The sequence below is a fragment of the Pseudorasbora parva genome, chromosome 20 (genome assembly GCF_024679245.1).
Source record: "Pseudorasbora parva isolate DD20220531a chromosome 20, ASM2467924v1, whole genome shotgun sequence".
NCBI lineage: Eukaryota > Metazoa > Chordata > Actinopteri > Cypriniformes > Gobionidae > Pseudorasbora > Pseudorasbora parva.
The window spans coordinates 8,801,743-8,821,045 of NC_090191.1; the positions used below are offsets into that span (position 1 = coordinate 8,801,743).

The following is a 19,303-nucleotide window of genomic DNA, read 5'->3' on the forward strand; positions in this document are numbered from 1 at the left end:
AGGGTCCCGATGGTCTATATATGATAGCCAAAGCAAAAAATAATAGGGATTTTTTTCTTAAATTTGAGTGTACCATTTAGCATAAGTGTAAAAGTAGCCACTGTGCAAGTAAACCTCACTCCACTGTCCTCAGGACACGCTCTAGCGATTGACACTAAATGTTGCAGCCTTTAGCCTTCTTGTTAGAGCGTCCGACTCTCATGCCGGCAGACCCGGGTACGAGTCCCACTTGGAGCGGGTGGTTCGAACAGGAGGGATTACACAAGTACTTCAAATGAATCAATCCTGTTTCCTGTTGTTTGAGTAACATTAAGAATATCTCTATAGATAGTTGCAACACCCATCATGGCCAATCAGACAGGGCTCTTGCATAAAACAGTAGCCTGGTGGAGTGGACTCATTAGGACTGTAGTGAGATCTGGTATTTCAATATGATCAATATTTGTTAGCAAAATATCAAAAGGTTACATATTATAATACTTCTGCATTTCCAATATCAACAGCGCAGTCCTGTATGAGTGGAAGAATACACATGCTAATTACCTTGTATGGAGTTCAAAGCAATAGATGTAAAAAAAAAAAACTTGTTCTCATTTTGCAATTTGAGCAAATACTCGTAGAGAACTAATTTCTCCACAAGGATACACCTATCAATCAAATCAAAAGATGCACAACCAATAGACAAAAAGACAGAGGTATTTATACAGAGTCTTCTACATTCATCTCAATGCAGCTCCTATGGGTTATGTGTATCTGGAAGTGTATTTGTAAGTTCATAATACCTTTTAATATTTATATTAGAATCTTCCCTTACAGGTCTGAAATAATCATTAGGTTTAAGCCAGGTTTCAGTCAGAGAGATTATATCAAAGATATTATCTGTGATCATTTCATTTACAATAATTGCTTTAGGTGTGAGTGATCTAATGTTAAGAAGACATAGTTTTAGAGAATGTTTTTGTGAATTTCTTTTAAGATTATCTGGTTTAATCTTGCGTTCTGTCTCGCAAAGAGGGAAGAAGCTGTTCCAGGTGGAGATCTTGAAGACCGGGGGCGGCGGAGGAGAAGTGGTCCTCACCCAAGGGCTAGCTCGCATCTTCCGCTGCTGAAGCCGTAGTAAAGGAGGGATAGGATGATCGCATTCTGGGTGCTCAAGCCCTGAGCAGAGCACAAAGACTAGAAGAGATCGGAGTGATAAAATTACTCACCATCGACTTGTGAGAGCCAGGCCACGATATCCCTTGCGCTGATCAATGGTCCTGTAGCTGCTTCTCCACAAGGTTAGCGATACGCGAGACCACGTTAGTGATTCTAGCAGGCTAAGGCTAGTAGCGAATGATCGGAAATGTGTAGCAATATTAAAGCAATCAGATTTTCAAAATGAAATACTATTGGGGATATGTTCACCCGCTATAAAAGAGAAAATATTAGAAAGGAAAACTGAGGATTTAGAGCAGGGGTCTTCAACTAAAATAGCTTGGGGTCCAGAAAAAAACCTTCCTCACCGGCTGAGGTCCGAACAATTATATACCTAAAAACATGAATTGATGTCTTTTTGCCAGACTAAAGAAATTAGTGTAGATTAAAATGTCTTTATTGAACAAAATATATGTTCTCATATAGATAAAGAATGTCTTTTCATATTGTTAAAGCAAACATAGGTAATCCTTCCAAAAATGTATTTCATTTTGAGGTTGTTCTGTTTAAGTTGCGTTGATCTAATTCAACCAGTAGCCATGTCTGACAAAAATATGATGAATGAAAAAATGCCTTCATCTCTAAATCTGCACTGAAAATACATTAATTTCAACATTACTAGCAACTGAAGTGCTTTTTCTGCTGAACTGAGATAAACAGTAACAATCAATTAAAACAAACGCTCCTGGTTAAAAAACAAAACTGAAATATCATAACATAATTTTATGTTCATTCACATGAAGGAAGCATCATACACCCTCAGTACTGCTGTTTTCACCATGTCAATTAAGTCTTCGTTTGGCAAGGCAGAGCAAACTTCCTGCACCCTGCCCAACCAGGCTGCTCTGTAACATCACCGCCCACATATCTTCTGACCAGCATAATTTACCTGCCACCCCCAAAGGGCATGAAGTAGGCATTAACCTCAGATTCTCTGAACTGATAAATATTTCATAAACGTCTGGTGTCAAACTGACAAATGCTATCTGGCACTTGTTCCTTATTATCAGCAAGTCTGGCATTTCTTTATGCCAAGAAAACAATTTAGAAAAAAAGTTGTTTTAATGGTCCACGTGGCATCGTGGATGCTGTTTTGTTCTGCTTATATCGAACATTTTATGAACTTTTATCATTTTATGTAGGAAAATTATATAGCATTAGTTCTATTGCCCAGTCCTAGTGCACGGATAAATCATTTATAATAAATACTGCAATATTCAATTAAAGATTTGGCCGTTTAAATTTAATGGCAACTTTAAGGACTAGTTCTGGACAGTATTCAGTCCTGCAGTATCAGTGTAGTATTTAGAATACAGGATTACTTTTCTTTCTTTTTTTTTTGTCTTGTTTCTCTAACTTAGATTTTTTGAGGGTGTGTCTGAGACTGATTAAGCAAAATGCATGTGGGAATACACAAGGAAACTAAAATCTTAGCAGGAATGAGGATCTTCAGAGCTAGGAATGAAGATCTTCAGAACTAGGAATGAGGAAACTGCTTTACATACAAACCTGATTTAAACACATCACTCAAACACAGAACCAGGAAACAAGAATCACCTGAGTTCAGAGAAACTGAAGTGTAGTCGAGCTGTTGTGTGTTTGTTCTCTGTGTTCATGCAGTAAAATGGCAGAAGCCAGAATTTCTCAGGATGAACTCATGTGTTCAGTGTGTCTGGATCTCCTGAAGGATCCAGTGACCATTCCCTGTGGACACAGTTACTGTAGGAGCTGTATAACAAGCTGCTGGGATCAGGAGGAAAAGAAGAGAGTGTACAGCTGCCCTCAGTGCAGACAGACCTTCAGTCCAAGACCTGCCTTAGCTAAAAACACCATGCTGGCTGAAGTGGTGGAGAAACTGAAGAAAACTAGACTTCCTGCTGACTGTTACGCTGGAGCTGGAGCTGGAGATGTCCAGTGTGACATCTGTACTGGAACAAAACACAAAGCCGTCAAGTCCTGTCTGGTGTGTCTGAAGTCTTATTGTCAGAATCACCTTGAACAACATGAGAGTTTATCTAAAGGAAAGAGACACAATCTGGCCAATGTCAGTGGACGACTGCAGGAGATGATCTGCCAGAAACATGACAAGCTCCTTGAGGTTTTCTGCCGCACTGATCAGAAGAGTATATGTGTGCTGTGTACGATGGATGAACATAAAAACCACGACACTGTATCAGCTGCAGCACAGAGGACAGAGACACAGGTATGAACTTAGAGGTCTCATTCAATTATGAATTATAATAATGTACTTGGCTTGCTGTCCTTTTAAATGGAGGCACAAACCCAACACTGTAAAAAATGATTTAGAAAAAAAATTACCTGGTTGCCTTAAAATTTTGAGTTCATTGAAATTAAAATTTTGAGTTAATACAATGAAAATTTTTAGAGATTCGACAACCTTTATTTAAATATTATTAAAAGATTTTGTAAGCATATTGGGTAATTGTGTGTGTGTTATTTCTGATGATGCAGTGAAACATGCCAAATAGTGCTATTTTCATGATTTATCATTTTTTTTTATGTGGTTCAGATACAATAATATTTTGAGTTTTATTTATTAAACTAATTTCCTTCATTGTATCAACTCAAAGTTTTAATTTCAATAAACTCACAATTTTAAGGCAACCAGGTTACTTACTTTTTTAAGTTGAACCAAAAAAAACCAACCAAAAATGTTTACAGTGAAGGCTTGGCTTGAGCTCTGAGCTCAACACCCTAATAATGTTTGAAAGAAATATAAGTGGAGGTGAAGGCGCACACTAACATCTGCTTATATATTCTCATGAAGACGATTGACAGGACTGAATGATTAGACTTCTCCCGATCCTTTGTTTGTAAGTTCAGTAATAACATCTGACTTGCGTCAAACGGCACAGATCAGAAATCCGTTATAAAAGTGGTAAGAACACAACAAAATATTGAGAGTGTATATTGTTGAGGAATAGTATTAAAAGTGCATTTTAACCATCAATTTGGTCTGCATTAGTGTTACATTCCCTCCTCAGTCTAGGGGGATGAGGAGGGAGTAACAAGACAAAACGATAACTAAATGAATGAATGAATGAATAAATAAATAAATAAATAAACGAGGAGAAATCTCCTTTTCCACTATCCCAGCACTATCAATTGTTACACTTTTTATTTTTTGGAAAGAACCAAGGATATATTTTATTAAAGGGTTAACAAAAAACAGTAAATACATAAAAATCAGAAAACAGATATCAAAACCTTCATAAGAGGGCAAGGCCAAAATAACAAACAAAACAATACCTTCAGGGTTTTAAACAAAATAAATTCCCTAACAAATGAAACCAAAAGTAAAAAACAAACAAAAAAACAGGAGAACACCCCCCTACATGGTTTAACACGTCAAAACTCACACTGAGTCTAAATGGCAACGTCTAGGTGTGTAACGATTTGTTTTAACAACGTAACACGATTTGAGGTTGTCGATATGATTTAAGGACAATATTGGTTCACTTAGAACGATATGATCCGAAACGATTCAGTGACTTGAAATCGATTAAGTAACTTTTTAGCCAAAAATTTAAATCAGTGTGACTGTTTTATTTCAGTCGAATCGAATCATTGTTAAAACGAATCATTACACCCCTAGCAACGTCGCTGTGATCACACCATAGATTCACAATATACAATTTACTCAACAGCAACTACAGCCAGTTACCGTTTCCGATTGCATCTCAAATGAGCCTTCCCTCAATGGCTCATGGCTTTATGATCCTACATCGCCATCAAAACACTGCAAATCCAACGCATTCGTGTAGCTCACCATGATTTGTATAGACAAAGATTACAACCGAGCAGCTGTTATTTAAAAAATGGTGGTCACAAGTTCGTATTCGTCTTGTTGGTCACGTTAACCCTGCCCCTAGCCACTGATGCAAGCGGTTCTTACTTTAGCCCAGCAATGTTTTTGTGCTACTTAAAGGGGTACTTCAGCGCTGGGAAGATGAATCTGTATTTAAACTGGATCATCAATGTAGTAGAGATGTGAAATTATTTTTTAATTTGGTGCCTTCTAGACTGAGAAAAGACAAAAAATGTATTTTTGTCTCATGGGGATGAAAGACTACTATTCCCAGAATGCTTCGCTGCCCTGTGAGGCCATTCCCAAAGCCACCAACTTGATTACAGTGACTGAGTTGGAGAAGACACTACAAATAAAAACTGAACGTGTGTGTTCAATATAATGAGTGAGTCACCGCGCGAGTATCCCAGCACTGAGAACTAACAGCAAGAGTGAAAAAAATGAGCTGATGAGGTCTCGTGAGGAGAGCTGAGGTAATCGCGACTACACTCGCGGCATACGCTCACAACGCGAGTTCAGTCTGGCACGCGTTTCAGTTCATGGCTTTGCAAGCTTAACTTTCATAGAAATTAATTTGAGAAGTTAGAAGACTTACATTGCTCACCATAGCTCTGTTTAAATGAGTGCCTGTAGCTGCAAGCTGAGCTCTCCCTGCAAGATGAGTGTAATCTCCCATCCCCCATGCGCAGATTCAAAACATGCGGAAATGGCTCCCTCTGCTGGCTGTAGTCTTTAGCCTTTGGCCAAACATTCCTCCTATGATGCAAATATCGTCAATTTGCATCATAGAAGGAATTTTTCCAGAAATAAAATGCATAAATCTCTTGTCTCAGGGGGATATGAGGGGGGAAAGCACAATCATTTGAATATACTCCAGGATTTCTACTGATACAAAGCCATATGCTAATCGCTGAAGTAACCCTTTAAGAACCACTTTTTCCGATTCGGAGCTGGTGCTTTGGGTGTGGAAAGACAAAGAACCGATTTGAAACTAGGCTCTGGCTCCGAATCAGCACCAGCACTGCCTTGGTGTTAAAGGGGTAAGTCTATATGATAACAGAAGAGGGACTCCTCAAAAGCTTCGACTCACTGCTGCTTCATATCTATTACACTGAAACCACACTCCTGCTAATTAAGATTAGCTGTGGATGGTTTAGAGCGCTACATGACAGAGATAGTGAGAGAGAGAAAGAGGGAGGGGAGAAAAACATTACATATACAACCACAATTCCGTCATGGGACGTAACAAATAGGAATTAGGGTTTAGATTTGAGTGGTTAAAACAATGTCTCTTGGACATGGTAACAACACACTAACACAACTCAATCAGGCCTCGCTCCCATCACTTTGTGTATACCTTGGGAGGGAATTAATTAACTGAGGGATATTATGGTATGTTCATTCCCGGAAGAAAACTCAAGACTAAAATGGAGGAGTTTCAGAGTTCAGTGGTCTGCACAGGCTTTGATGTGAAGTTCTTCAGGACTGGTCGGGTTCGGGTCAGGTAGCAGACCTCAAACAGCAACATTACAAAAAAAATTACTAACACACTAAAAAAAATATGAAATGGAAAAAACGTGGAACCCTCGGCTTTAAACCAGTAATATTTTCATTAAAAAAAGTACATACTTTTAGGGTGTAGCATAAGCAGGTGAATTGGGATGCAGCATTTATCTTCTAAAGTGATAAGATGGTGTCATATGACATGCATGATCCAGTGAGGTTTGATGTTATTGAAATGACACCCTTTTTAATTTTGGCTCATTAAAACAAAGACATTCTTCAGAATATCTTCTTTTGTCTTATAAAAGAGAAAATCATAGAAGTTTGGAAAGACACGAGAATGTGTAAACAATGAAAGAATTTACATTTCTGGGTGAACTCTCCCTATAAATCTTGGCACTTATAATGAACCCCTCAGTCTCATCTCTTCACTGATACTGGATTCATATCTTTACTGATATATGTGTTTCTCCTGTTTCTGGTTTGTGCTGCAGAAGCAGCTGAAGGAGACGCAGAGGTCGTTCCAGCAGAGAATCCAGCAGAGAGAGAAAGATCTTCAGCAACTGAGAGAGGCTGTGGAGTCTCATAAGGTGAGTCTGGAGAAGAAGAGAAGTTTGAGAAGTCTCAGTCAGGACTCACTGAAGCCACTGTGTGATTGTGATGTGTGTCCTAACAGCGCTCTGCACAGACAGCAGTGGAGGACAGTGAGAGGATCTTCACTGAGCTCATCTACTCGATTGAGAGAAGCCGCTCTGAAACCACACAGCGGATCAGAGATCAAGAAAAGACTGCAGTGAGTCGAGCTGAAGAACAACTCGAGCGACTGGAACAGGAGATCAATGATCTGAGGAGGAGAGACACTGAGCTGGAGCAGCTTTCACACACACAGGATCACATCCATGTCCTGCAGGTAACAGAGATCTAGGAGAACAAGAGACTCACAGAGAAACATTCCATGAGAGCAGAAGTGTTGATGTGTGTGTTTGGTTATTATATAATCATCAGTCAGACTTTCATCTGATTATCATCTTCTGACAGAGCCATTTACATGTATGAGACACTTTTATCCAAAGCGACTTACATTGCATTCAGGGTAAACATTTTCCATTTAGTCAGTTCTTGCTTTCCCTGGGAATCAAACCCTTTACCTGGGGTTTGTTAGCGCCACACTCTTATTGTTAAAGCTACAGGAAAGCTACTCACAGGAGACGCACTTACAAATGCAGTTCAGCTCTGGAAATCTCTTAGGAAACATGTTTCTGGGATTTTCTTTTGGAATATATATTAAGCTGCCAAACAACAACAGTTTAAAACTTTTTTAAACCATGAACTTGATGATACACCATCCAACAAACACAAAACATTTTCACATATTTTGATTCCTATTTATTTTCTAAAATATTAAGATTTTTAATGTTGCAACACAACATTTAAAATTAGTATAAATTTGAAATGTTAATATCATGTTTAATCCGAACACAAAACCAGACCAAACTGCGAATTTTGTGAGATGTTTCATTTATTTTATTAGTTGTTAAAATAATGTAATATGTACATTGGAATAATTTGTTTAAAAAATTCATAAAAGTGCCAAAATACAATCAGAACAAATTGTTTATGGTAGTGCTTACCAACCCTTGTGAGTAAAAGGAAACAATCCACTCTCATGCCTCTACTCAGCCATGGTTCCTCATCTAGGCTGTGTTCCACTCCACATTTAGACGTGCACTCAAACTTCCCTAAGCACTTGCCCTCGGGGGAATCCCAGCCGCCATTTTAAAGTGCGTTCCTCTTCTTGAAGTGGTCATGGGAAGTTTAAATGGACAGACCCTCATCCCCTCGATTTTGCCTAAGAGAGCAAGTCTACTCTTATGTTGACAGTCGAAGTATATAGTTTATAGTGGCTGATCATGGCTGAGGTAAAGATGTACATCTTTAACCATGAGTCTGGCTTTATACTTGTTCTCCAGGTACAAGGTACAGTGCTGAAAAAAATGTGAATTTAAGAAGTTTCCTTAATGCCATATCACTCGGTTCTCGGGTGTGCACAAATCTCCAAAAATCCTCTACTTGCTTCTCTGTGAACCAGCCCTGAAGCTGTTTCTGTTGCCATTGCAGTCGCTCTGACTTTCAATTAAATAGGCATTACTGTCAATGATGTGTCTGTGAAGGGTTTCTAATCCACTCTTCTGTTACAGACATGGCTTGATTTTCATGCAAATACTCACTGAATTACATGCCACTTCCGTTGAGCCCCTATAACCGAAAGCAATTTGACTTGTTCGAGTAAATCTACTATTTAACCCTCAAACCCTTCTAAGAAAAGGTTTTATCATCCAAAAAAGAAAAGAAAAAAATATTTACCAGTTCACATATACTGTAAGTGACATGGTAACATGATATGATTTGTTGCTCTAATATCAAATGATGAATATGAGAAGACTGGATCTGATGCTGCTAAAGTGCTGGATTAAGGAGAGTTGCTAAAGATCAAATCTGACAGTAGTGCAGGTTATTGGCTGAAGTGGGGAGGTGATGAGCTTTGATTTCTGTTTTCTGTAGAGTTTCCAGTCTCTCTCAGCTCTTCCTGAATCTACAGATGTATATGAAAATCCCTTCGGTTCTCTCTCCTCTTTTGATTGCGTGAGAGAATCGGTTCTTCAGCTGAGAGGCAAACTCGAGGATTTCTTCAAAGAGGAGCTGAAGAAGATCTCTGACGGAGGTAAAGTCCTGGAGATTCATCTGCTCTCAGAAAATCATCCTCCATCATCTCATATAATGTAGAAGATCTTATTAGAAATGTCTCAGGAATGGATGCAGGGATAATTTTCTCTTAACATGATAATCACACTCTACATGTCTGTTGATTTCCACAGTCACTGCTATCTGGACCAGGAACGACTTTGTAAAATGTAAGTCACTAAGAAAACAAGCAAAAAGTGTGTTCGCGGGGAGCGTTTGTTTAAGAAACATAGACGTGTAGTTGTATTAAAGGGGTGGTTCCATGTTTTTTTTCTAGGCTTGGTTGTGTTTATGGTGCGCAGTAGAGGGCTGCATTGGGATTGAGTCCCGCCGGGTTCCGCGGGACCCAACGCAAATCTCGCGGGAGCGGGCGGTTTGAATTTTACTGCGGGCGGGAATGGGCGGCTAAAAAAAACACCGCGGGATAGGGAGGTTGCCTAGCTCCATGATGTAAATGTCAATAGATGATGTAGAAAGGAACCTCAAACGAGGTATTTACAGCACAAAAGCTAAGCAAGGAAAGTCTGACATTTGGAGAAGATAAAGATGGAAAGCAGCTGGACTTTGTTCATTGTGACAAATGTGCAAAAATACTCATCTACAATGGGCACAAATCCAGAACGTCTGGGTTGAGGTGACACACCTGCTCTGTTCTCCCCGGTCATGTAGTTTTCATGTAGCCTAGTTTATCATATTATGTATATATTTTTTTCAAAGCAGTCTATTTTTATGTGCAAAGTTTTTGATAAAAAATGAAATTATATTTGAATGTATTGTGTGTTTTGTCTTTTTTATTTATTTAATTTTTTACATGCAGGCCAGGGAAACGAAACGACCCCATGAATCTCTTTAATAATATCAATACAAATACGTGTGTTTTTTTTCCTGCGGGACGGGAGAAGACACAAAATCAATGCATCTCTATTATTGTGCGGGAATAAATTCTCAGAGGTTTGCGGGTGCGGGCGGGAGTGGACATACAAATTGCGGGAGCGGGCGGGAGTGTAACACATACGTTGCGGGAGCGGGCGGTAATGGTCAGAAATTCGGCGGGTGCGGGCGGGAGCGGGATGAAGAAAACAGTCCCGCGCAGGGCTCTAGTGCGCAGTATAACATGTCTTAATACTTCCTTTTTTTTAAACACTTTATTTTTCTTATATTTTACCTTTATTCCACACCGCTGTCTAAACCTAGAAAAATGCATCGGCAATGCAGGATGTCAAAGTATTTAGGTACCCTACACGTTAAAGGTGCCCAAGAATGAAAATTTGAATTAACCTTGCCATAGTGAAATAATAATAGTTCAGTACATGGACATCACATACTGTGAGTCTCAAACACCATTGCCTCCTCCTTCATATGTAAATCTCGTGAATCAAAAACACCACGGAAAAAAAGTGCTTCTCAACATAAACCCAACCGTGACGCAAGCGTTGGGGATCATTTATATGCACGCCCCCAACATTTGCATCTGTCCAAACATGTTCATTATCAGGCGGAAATGACGGCGCCAAATCATCAAACGACACTTGAGGATAGCAAAAACGGCTCTCATGACACATGTCATGTTTAGGCTGTGCAGGGGACTGTTATCATATGTCAACAGTCATGGTTGAGCTTTATTATAATCGGATACCACAACAAATTGTTCGTTTGTTCGGCCCATTTCAAGCAAGCTTTGCTCAGCATCTTAAGGGGCAACATTCCTGCAAGCAGTAAGTAGTGATTTATCCACTTATTGATTAGGTGTTTAACAATTCTTATTGTCCGCATTGTCTAGAGATTGTCATTGTCTATTGACCGCATTGTCTAGATGACGCAAGATGATAGTACAGTAACAATAGGAAACTCCAAGTACCATACAAAACTAAATAGTGTGTCTAATGACAAGGTTAATATTATTTTGTATTACAAAATACAACCGTAGATACCGTTCACTCAATACTTCTAGCAAACGTCAACTTTTCCACCAAATAAGTTAGAATGAGAGTCATTGGAGATTGCTGAAATGCAGCTTACTTGTTTATTGGTGTTTTCGGATCATCCGCGTGCGAGAGAGAGAGCTCGCGTGCATACAGTTGCCAGATTGGAACAAACACGAGCTCTTTCTCGCACGCAGATGATCTGAAAACACCAATAAACAAGTAAGCTGCATTTTATCAATCTCCTTTTGAGATGTTCTGCTTAAAGTAGCATTCAGTCGGTCTGTGTTCTGTCAGGACCAAGCCTGCAGTCTCCCTCTCATTTACTGAAGCTTTCGCGCCTCGATCGCCCCCTGGTGGCCGGTTCCAGTATAGCCGCACCTCTGTGTTTTCTAATGGACGCGAGGCAAACTAAATAATAAAATTACACTTCAAATATTTTTTCCCCAAAGTTAGTTTCTGTCACTGAAGGCAGTTATCATCACGATTTCATTTCAAGTGTTCGTTTTTAAAATAAGTTTAGTTTGAGTTAGTTATTTGATGCTATAAAAACGGGGGGTGTGACGTCATGATTCACAGCTGAGACTGACGGCTTCTCTGAGTGAAGTTGTCACTCAGGCACTAACGGACTTTTTTCGAAATTTTTGGGAGCAGATTGGAGCTTTAGCTTTAATTTCTACATTTCCATAACTGTTTATTTCACACCAACATAATTAATCGTTCTGCATCTGCGAGAGTGTGGGCGGGCTTTTGATATCGCAGCTGTACTTCCTGCTCTACTTCCTGCGCTCTACTGCGCAACTCCAGTCCCGAAATCGCTACTGCGCAGACTCGGTCCCAAGATGTCCACGCTGTGCAGGCCGCCTAAAAGCTTCAAATCTGCCAAGCGGAAACGGATGATGTCGAGTCGTCCATTTTTTTTTACGGTCTATGGTCAGGACTCACGAGCTGAACAGCTGAACTGCTGTGAGCTGCTGAAATAAGCCAATCAGAGCAGAGCTCAACATTAATATTCATGACTCTTCCAAATAAGGCAAAAACAGAGCATTACATCCTAGGGACAATGTATAGGGTTGTAAATGGACCTGTAAAACTGTATCTGGACAAGTTTGCCCTTAAATAAGCAACATACCCTCTATGTAGATATCAGAGAACAATTTAACATATTGTTTCAAATCATTCTAGGACACCTTTAACATGTTGCTAGCATTAATTCAAATGTTGCTAACATGATTTAACATGTTTTAAAACACTGCTAGCATGAACTAGCATGTTGCTAACATGTTTTAACATTGCTAACATTAATTAGTATGTTGTTAACATGTTTTAAAAGATTATTGATACTAAATGATTTTTTGAATAGTGTTATTATAACAAACAGAATAATAACCAAAATTAAAGGAACGGTATGTAGGAAATGTATTTCAATTAATCATAAAATGGTCCTGATATGTCACTAGACATTAAGAAATCATGTTAATTTCAAATACTTATATCAGTGACAATGTAGTCCAGTCAGGATATTGTCATTTAAAAGTTTTTGTTGCAGCCCTCAACTGATGTTGATGTTGACATGTGTTTTGGCCTGAAACTCCACCCTCCAACTATTTACCAATCATGAAGTCAGTAGTGTTTCAGTATCCGGGTTGCCAGCTCTGCTCTAGTTACCACAGCTGCAGCTACGCCTATCTGGCAACCTCGAGTCAGGGGGAAGGGGGAGAGATGATACACCTACAGTACCAGTTTTGGCCACAATCTTACATACATCTCCTTTAATAAGACAATTAGACATTTTATTTTAATTGATGGATAATGATACTGATGGTTTGCACAGGAAATCAGACAGACAGATTCATAATTCCTGATTGTGATATGTTTTCTCTCCATCAGATACCCATCAGCTGACTCTGGATATGAATACAGTGAATAAACACCTCCGTCTGTCTGAGAGCAACAGAATGATTACTTACACTGACACAGAGCAGTCTTATCCTGATCATCTAGACAGATTTGATGTGTATGAGCAGGTTTTGTGTAGAGAGAGTGTGTGTGGACGTGGTTACTGGGAGATTGAGTGGAGTGGTAATGATGTGTTTATATCAGTGTCAAATAAGAGCATCAGCAGGAAGGGACGGAGTATTAAATGTTTGTTTGGATATACTGATCAGTCCTGGAGTTTGATCTGCTCTTCCTCCAGTTACTCATTCAGACACAATAACACAAAGACTGAACTCTCTGTAAAGCCCATTAACAGAAGACATAATAGAGTAGGAGTGTATGTGGATCACAGTGCAGGAACTCTGTCCTTCTACAGCGTCTCTGACACAATGAGCCTCATCCACACAGTCCAGACCACATTCACTCAGCCGCTCTATCCTGGGTTTTGGGTTTGCACTGGATCATCAGTGAAACTGTGTTGATGAATCAGGATAGACTGATGAGAGATTCTACCCATAATGCTTTGAGCTCACGATAAATCAGTAACAGTGAGATGTTATAGTCTCTTATTTTTTCTTCATAACATTAATACTACAGCTTAATATCTGTCAGTGAAATAACGTCAGAATAAATGTATAATCAATCCTCATTTAGACAGTCAGAACAGTGTGTGTGTAACTATGAGTAACGGTGTGTACCTGTGCTTTTCTCAAACTATTTCATTCGTTCACTTCTTAATGTAGTGTTACATAAATCATTTTCGTTATTACTATCAAAAGTACTTGTTCGATTAATTAAGAATGTATTTGTTGTAAAATGTATAAATGTAAGTTTATTAATAATTGTGAAATAGGTAAACCCCTGATCAGTGAAAGTATGAGCTCAATTATTCTAATCTAATCCAGTGTACTTTAAATAAAGCTCCTCCTGAACATAACTGAACACAGACCTGATGCTCTGACTCCTAGAAAGATATAACAGGATTGAATCCATTCATCATCAGTTCAATCCAGATAACTCAGAAATATATGAGGTATAAAATAAGGAAAACTGTGAACTGAACTCAGTCCAGATGAATCACTATTACTGTAAATGTCAAGAATTGTTGGTGTTTCTCTGTACAGTGGTTCATATTGGTTGTCCTCCTGATCTGTCTTGGGATCGTCCTGCTGCTGCTCTCAGTGCTGGAATCAACACAAATAGTTCCATATATTAACAAACTTCACTTTCATCAGAGCAAAGAGAGTAAATGATGAAGTGTGATGTTTCAGTTCAGAGATAAGTCTATAGATAAGTCTAAGATCTATACAATGAACTTTGACCTTCCTCGCTGCTCAGGTAAATGTTGTTTAGTTGAATCTAAATATGTCTAAAACGGTAACAGCTAAGATATTTTTTTAATTCAATAAAATAATACTTTTTATTAGTCAAATATATAAATTAAGGTCTTTGAATAAACCTAAATACAATAATTTATACCAGTACATTTTTGACTAATTTATAGGTTAAATGCCTCTTACAGTTACAGTATCACTGTCAATAGTGTAAACTACACTCACCTAAAGAATTATTAGGAACACCTGTTGAATTTCTCATTAAAGGGGGGGGTGAAACACTGTTTCAGTCAATCTCATGTCATTCTTGAGTACCTATAGAGTAGTATTGCATCCTTCATATCTCCGAAAAGTCTTTAGTTTTATTATATTTGTAAAAGAAATATGGGCTGTACCGAGTCTTTCCGGAAAAAACCGAGCGCCTGGAGGCGTATCGTGTGGGCGGAGCTAAAGAATGACGAATGCGCAAAGCAGTGACGTCCTCAAGCGTGGAGAAACCCTTGCTATCGATCTCAGCTAATACGTGATCCAGAATCTAATTCAGAGGCTGAAATAGAAACAGCAACAGCAGGACGTCCGTCTCTGTGGTATGTACTGTATTTACTCTCAGTTTATGAGGACATGATTTGGTTTATGGACTATTGTATGCGACCAAACCTTAGTAGCAAGCAAAACGGCTTTGCACGTCAGACTAGTGTAACGTTATAAGTTACATAGAACAACAATGAATTCTGTTAGCGCATTTGAATGACGAAGTACGCGATCGTGTCGTTTACTGATGTTTACATACGCGACGATAAGCAACAGCACAGACATTTTAAGCAGTTTTACTTACCGGCTGCTTCCAAAGCAGGACCGAACCTTTATCGCTGGGACCGCTCCGTCAAAAACACACTTCTTGGAGTGTGGAGATCCACTTTGCGATGCGACTGAAGCATTTCTGCATTCAAATCGGTTCAAATGCAGCGCTGCCTTCCCGGAATGCTGTGTTGAAGAGTTGAAGTCGCTTAATGTCAAAGTGGAGGAATGAAGTGGAGCGCGGCGCGGACTATAACCGACATTAGTGTTCACAGACGACTGGATCTGCAGCTGAGAGAGTGTTTACGGCCGTGCATTTGCTCTCTCACCTCTAGTCACGCGCGCGCGCACCCTACCGGGAAAAGAGCCCGTACGGCCCATACAAGGACCTTCTGGTCTATTAACGTCAAGTCGACCCATACTCGAAAAAAACTCTCCGAAACTTGTGAGAAACCGGAAGGAGTATTTTGAATACAGAAATACTCCATCAAACGTCCAACATTAGTTTTTGAAACTTTGTCTATGTTTAGGATGGGAATCCAAGTCTTTAACAGTGTAAAAAGCTCAGTATGCATGAAACAGCATTTCACCCCCCCTTTAATGCAATTATCTAATCAACCAATCACATGAAAGTTGCTTCAATGTATTTAGGGGTGTGGTCCTGGTCAAGACAATCTCCTGAACTCCAAACTGAATGTCAGAATGGGAAAGAAAGGTGATTTAAGCAATTTTGAGCATGGCCAGACGGGCTGGTCTGAGTATTTCATAATCTGCTCTCGATTTTAGTTGATACATTCAGATGGTAAAGTCAGAATTTGGCATAAACAGAATTAGAGCATGGATCCATCATGCCTTGTTACCACTGTGCAGGCTGGTGGTGGTGGTGTAATGGTGTGGGGGATGTTTTCTTGGCACACTATAGGTCCCTTAGTACCAAAGGGGCATCATTTAAATGCCTCAGCCTACCTGAGCATTGTTTCTGACCATGTCCATCCCTTTATGACCATCATGTGCCCATCCTCTGATGGCTACTTCCAGCAGGATAATGCACCATGTCACAAAGCTCTAATCATTTCAAATTGGTTTCTTGAACATGACAATAACCAGATCTCAACCCAATAGAGCATCTTTGGGATGTGGTGGAATGGGAGCTTAGTGCCCTGGATGTGCATCCCACAATTCTCCATCAACTGCAAGATGCTATCCTATCAATATCGGCCAACATTTCTAATGAATGCTTTAAGCACCTTGTTGAATCAATGCCACATAGAATTAAGGCAGTTCTGAAGGCAAAAGGGGGTCAAACACAGTATTAGTATGGTGCTCCTAAAAATCCTTTAGGTGAGTGTAGTATAAACAAAAACTAAACATGATCACTATCATGATGTAGTTTAGACTGCATTAGCTTTCATAAAGTGTAACAAATGTCAGCATTTTGTAATAGTAGGGAAAGGTTACCCAGTTATACATGACTGCAAGTTGTGTAACAACACTACTGTTACGGAACAGAGATTCCAAACAGGAAATATACAAAAGGTGAGTTTATTAACAGTAGGGGAAATAATATAAAGGAAGGCGAGTACTTCAGATGAGTTGGATGGTAGAAGAATGGAGAATGGGAATACTGGAAATCTCTGTTTAGACGGAGAATGAGGAGGTTGTGACGATGTATAGACACGAAGGACCAGGGAAACAATGGAGACACAGAGGAACAGGAGATACAATATAGGAAGACAATCTTTGTGGGAATGGGGTGGCTGGGTGGGCATCCTGGAGTCTTTTGAGGAAGGTGATAGAGAATGTGGCGTTCTGAAGGTGGATCGACTGAGCAGGAGGGCATATAGGATGTATTGCTCTAACGTGCAGCCATGCACATTCCATGGTAATCCTCAGCAAACTCCCATGCACAAATGCTGCCTTACAAGTCATTGTCTGATAAGACAGCAAGGCTTTATGTGATAATTATCCTTTTTCATATTGTGGCAAGCAGCGAGGCGAGGGACCGTGAAAGCCAGTGACGAGTGTTAATGGGCGCCAGCTGCGCGCCACACCGGTCTCGTCTCACGGCGGAGTGACGGGAGCATAAAAGGAGGAGCAAAGACAGTGGAAGCAGGAGAGAGGACCTGACCTGGATTTATGTTATGGTTTGTTTATGGTTTATTATGTGTGTGCGGGCAGTGGTCCACGAGGGGCTGCCCGTGTTACTTTCTATTTGTTTGTTTAGTTTGATTTAAAGTTGTTGAATGTTAGCCGGTTCCCGCCTCCTTCCTGCCCATCTACGAACTGCGTTACACATATCTATTCTGCAAAATGTAATGGTGTTCAAGACGATGAAAATTAAATCTTTGATGATGACAAGATCAATAACGTCGGGAACAGTGTGTAAGTTGTAGTAATTTATGTTTGTGATTTTTCTTTAAATTATATATTAATGTAAAATTGCATGTATATATAATTTGATTTCAATAATCTACATTTGACAGCATTGCTTGGAGAGAAAAGATGATGAAGAAGAAGAGAAAACTGAAGGTGATGACAGCCAAGATAAAGAATATGTTCCTCGTCTTTGTATATGGTATGTTGTATGTTGCTATTACCAAACCAACAAGTTGCTGGCATAGTTTTTATTATTGTAGACATTGCACAAAAGAGTCTAAAGTCACTAACAGTATTTAACTGGCATTTTTTTCCTCACAGTATACACTCTCCATGTTTGACCAAACTGAGTATCCATTGCCCCATTTGCCACAGAAAAAATGAAGCAACATGAATATGAGATGCTTTTTGGCTAAACCAGTGGTTCCCAAACCTGTCCTGGAGGACCCTCAGCACTGCACATTTTGGATGTCTCTTATCTAACACACCAGTAGAGACTGCAAGACATGCGTCAAGTAATGTGCAGTACTGGAGTCCTTCAGGACAGATTTGGGAATCACTAGGCTAAAACCATCATATTAGCTGTTAAATGTGATTTATTATTTATATTGTATGTTCTGACAGAATGGGTGGAGCACTGCAGGTATCACCATGCATTGACAGTCTGCCAATAATCGGACTGGAGTAGACTTTTCATGACATATTTAACACAGAGCCTCCGTCCACTGACCCACTTCCACATTCTCAAACATCTTGTTTTCCCTCTCCATCAGAAGTCCTCACTGAGGCTGCCAGTACAAAAGTGCCCATACAGGTGCAATTTCAGTCATGTGGAGTGCCAAAGCCTTCCCTTTAAGGTTTCCATCATATCCAGGGGTACAGCAAGCATCATGGAATGGGTAAGTAATTGTAACCATACTACACTGTAACCATGTTTAAAGTCTATGTCCATGTATTTGCTGTGAACTTGATTACTCCTTTGTTAAAGCTGTTGGCTCATTGTATACTGGTATTTTTAAATGTATTTATGTTGCTTTTGGATGTTTTTGTCAAAGTGGATGTACTTAATATCCTGTTTACTCTTAGACCTGTCCCATTGGCCATATTGTGTGGAGGTGGAGCTCAGAGCCTACAGTAAAATGCAGGATGCAAGCGGGGGATTTCATGTTGGCCACTAACATCTTGTTTTCTATTAAATAGAATAGGTGCCAATAACATGCAATAGGTGTCACCTATTGTGTGGACACCATAAAGGAGGTCTGGAATGGCAAAAGAGCAGAAATAGTACACCGTCTACAAGAGAGAGATGTGGTGATCGTAAGTGAGGTGCAACTTAAATTTGTGGTCTTTTTCTTAAAAAACTAATTTAAGGTATAGTTTACAATGAAATTGGCTGGAAAACCAAGGCTACTCACCTATCCAAACCTTGCCACACCACCTCGACAATTGCTGTGTTTATACCTCTGCTGGCCAGGCAGCATCTGCTTGACACTCTATAGCGATACTCCAAGCAAAGCTGCCTAAGGATTTGGATGAGGCTGGACTCAACTCAGCCACATTCAGAGAGCTGTGCAACGCCACGGATCTGCCTCTGTGCACCACAGATATGGCTGTGTGCGCCACTAAGACAACGGCACAGGCCATTGGTTGTTCGATAGCCAGGT

The 19,303-nt window shown here is 39.7% G+C and overlaps 1 protein-coding gene across 1 annotated transcript; it reads left to right on the plus strand.

Annotated features, from left to right (window-relative positions):
- The first annotated feature begins 2,758 nt into the window (after positions 1-2,758).
- LOC137049249 (tripartite motif-containing protein 16-like) lies at positions 2,759-14,196 on the plus strand. Its single transcript, XM_067427742.1, has 6 exons — positions 2,759-3,400; positions 7,024-7,119; positions 7,206-7,439; positions 9,092-9,251; positions 9,406-9,441; positions 13,084-14,196. The coding sequence occupies exons 1-6, from the start codon at positions 2,822-2,824 to the stop codon at positions 13,611-13,613; spliced, it is 1,635 nt and encodes a 544-aa protein (XP_067283843.1). The 5' UTR covers positions 2,759-2,821; the 3' UTR covers positions 13,614-14,196.
- Positions 14,197-19,303: the final 5,107 nt, after the last annotated feature.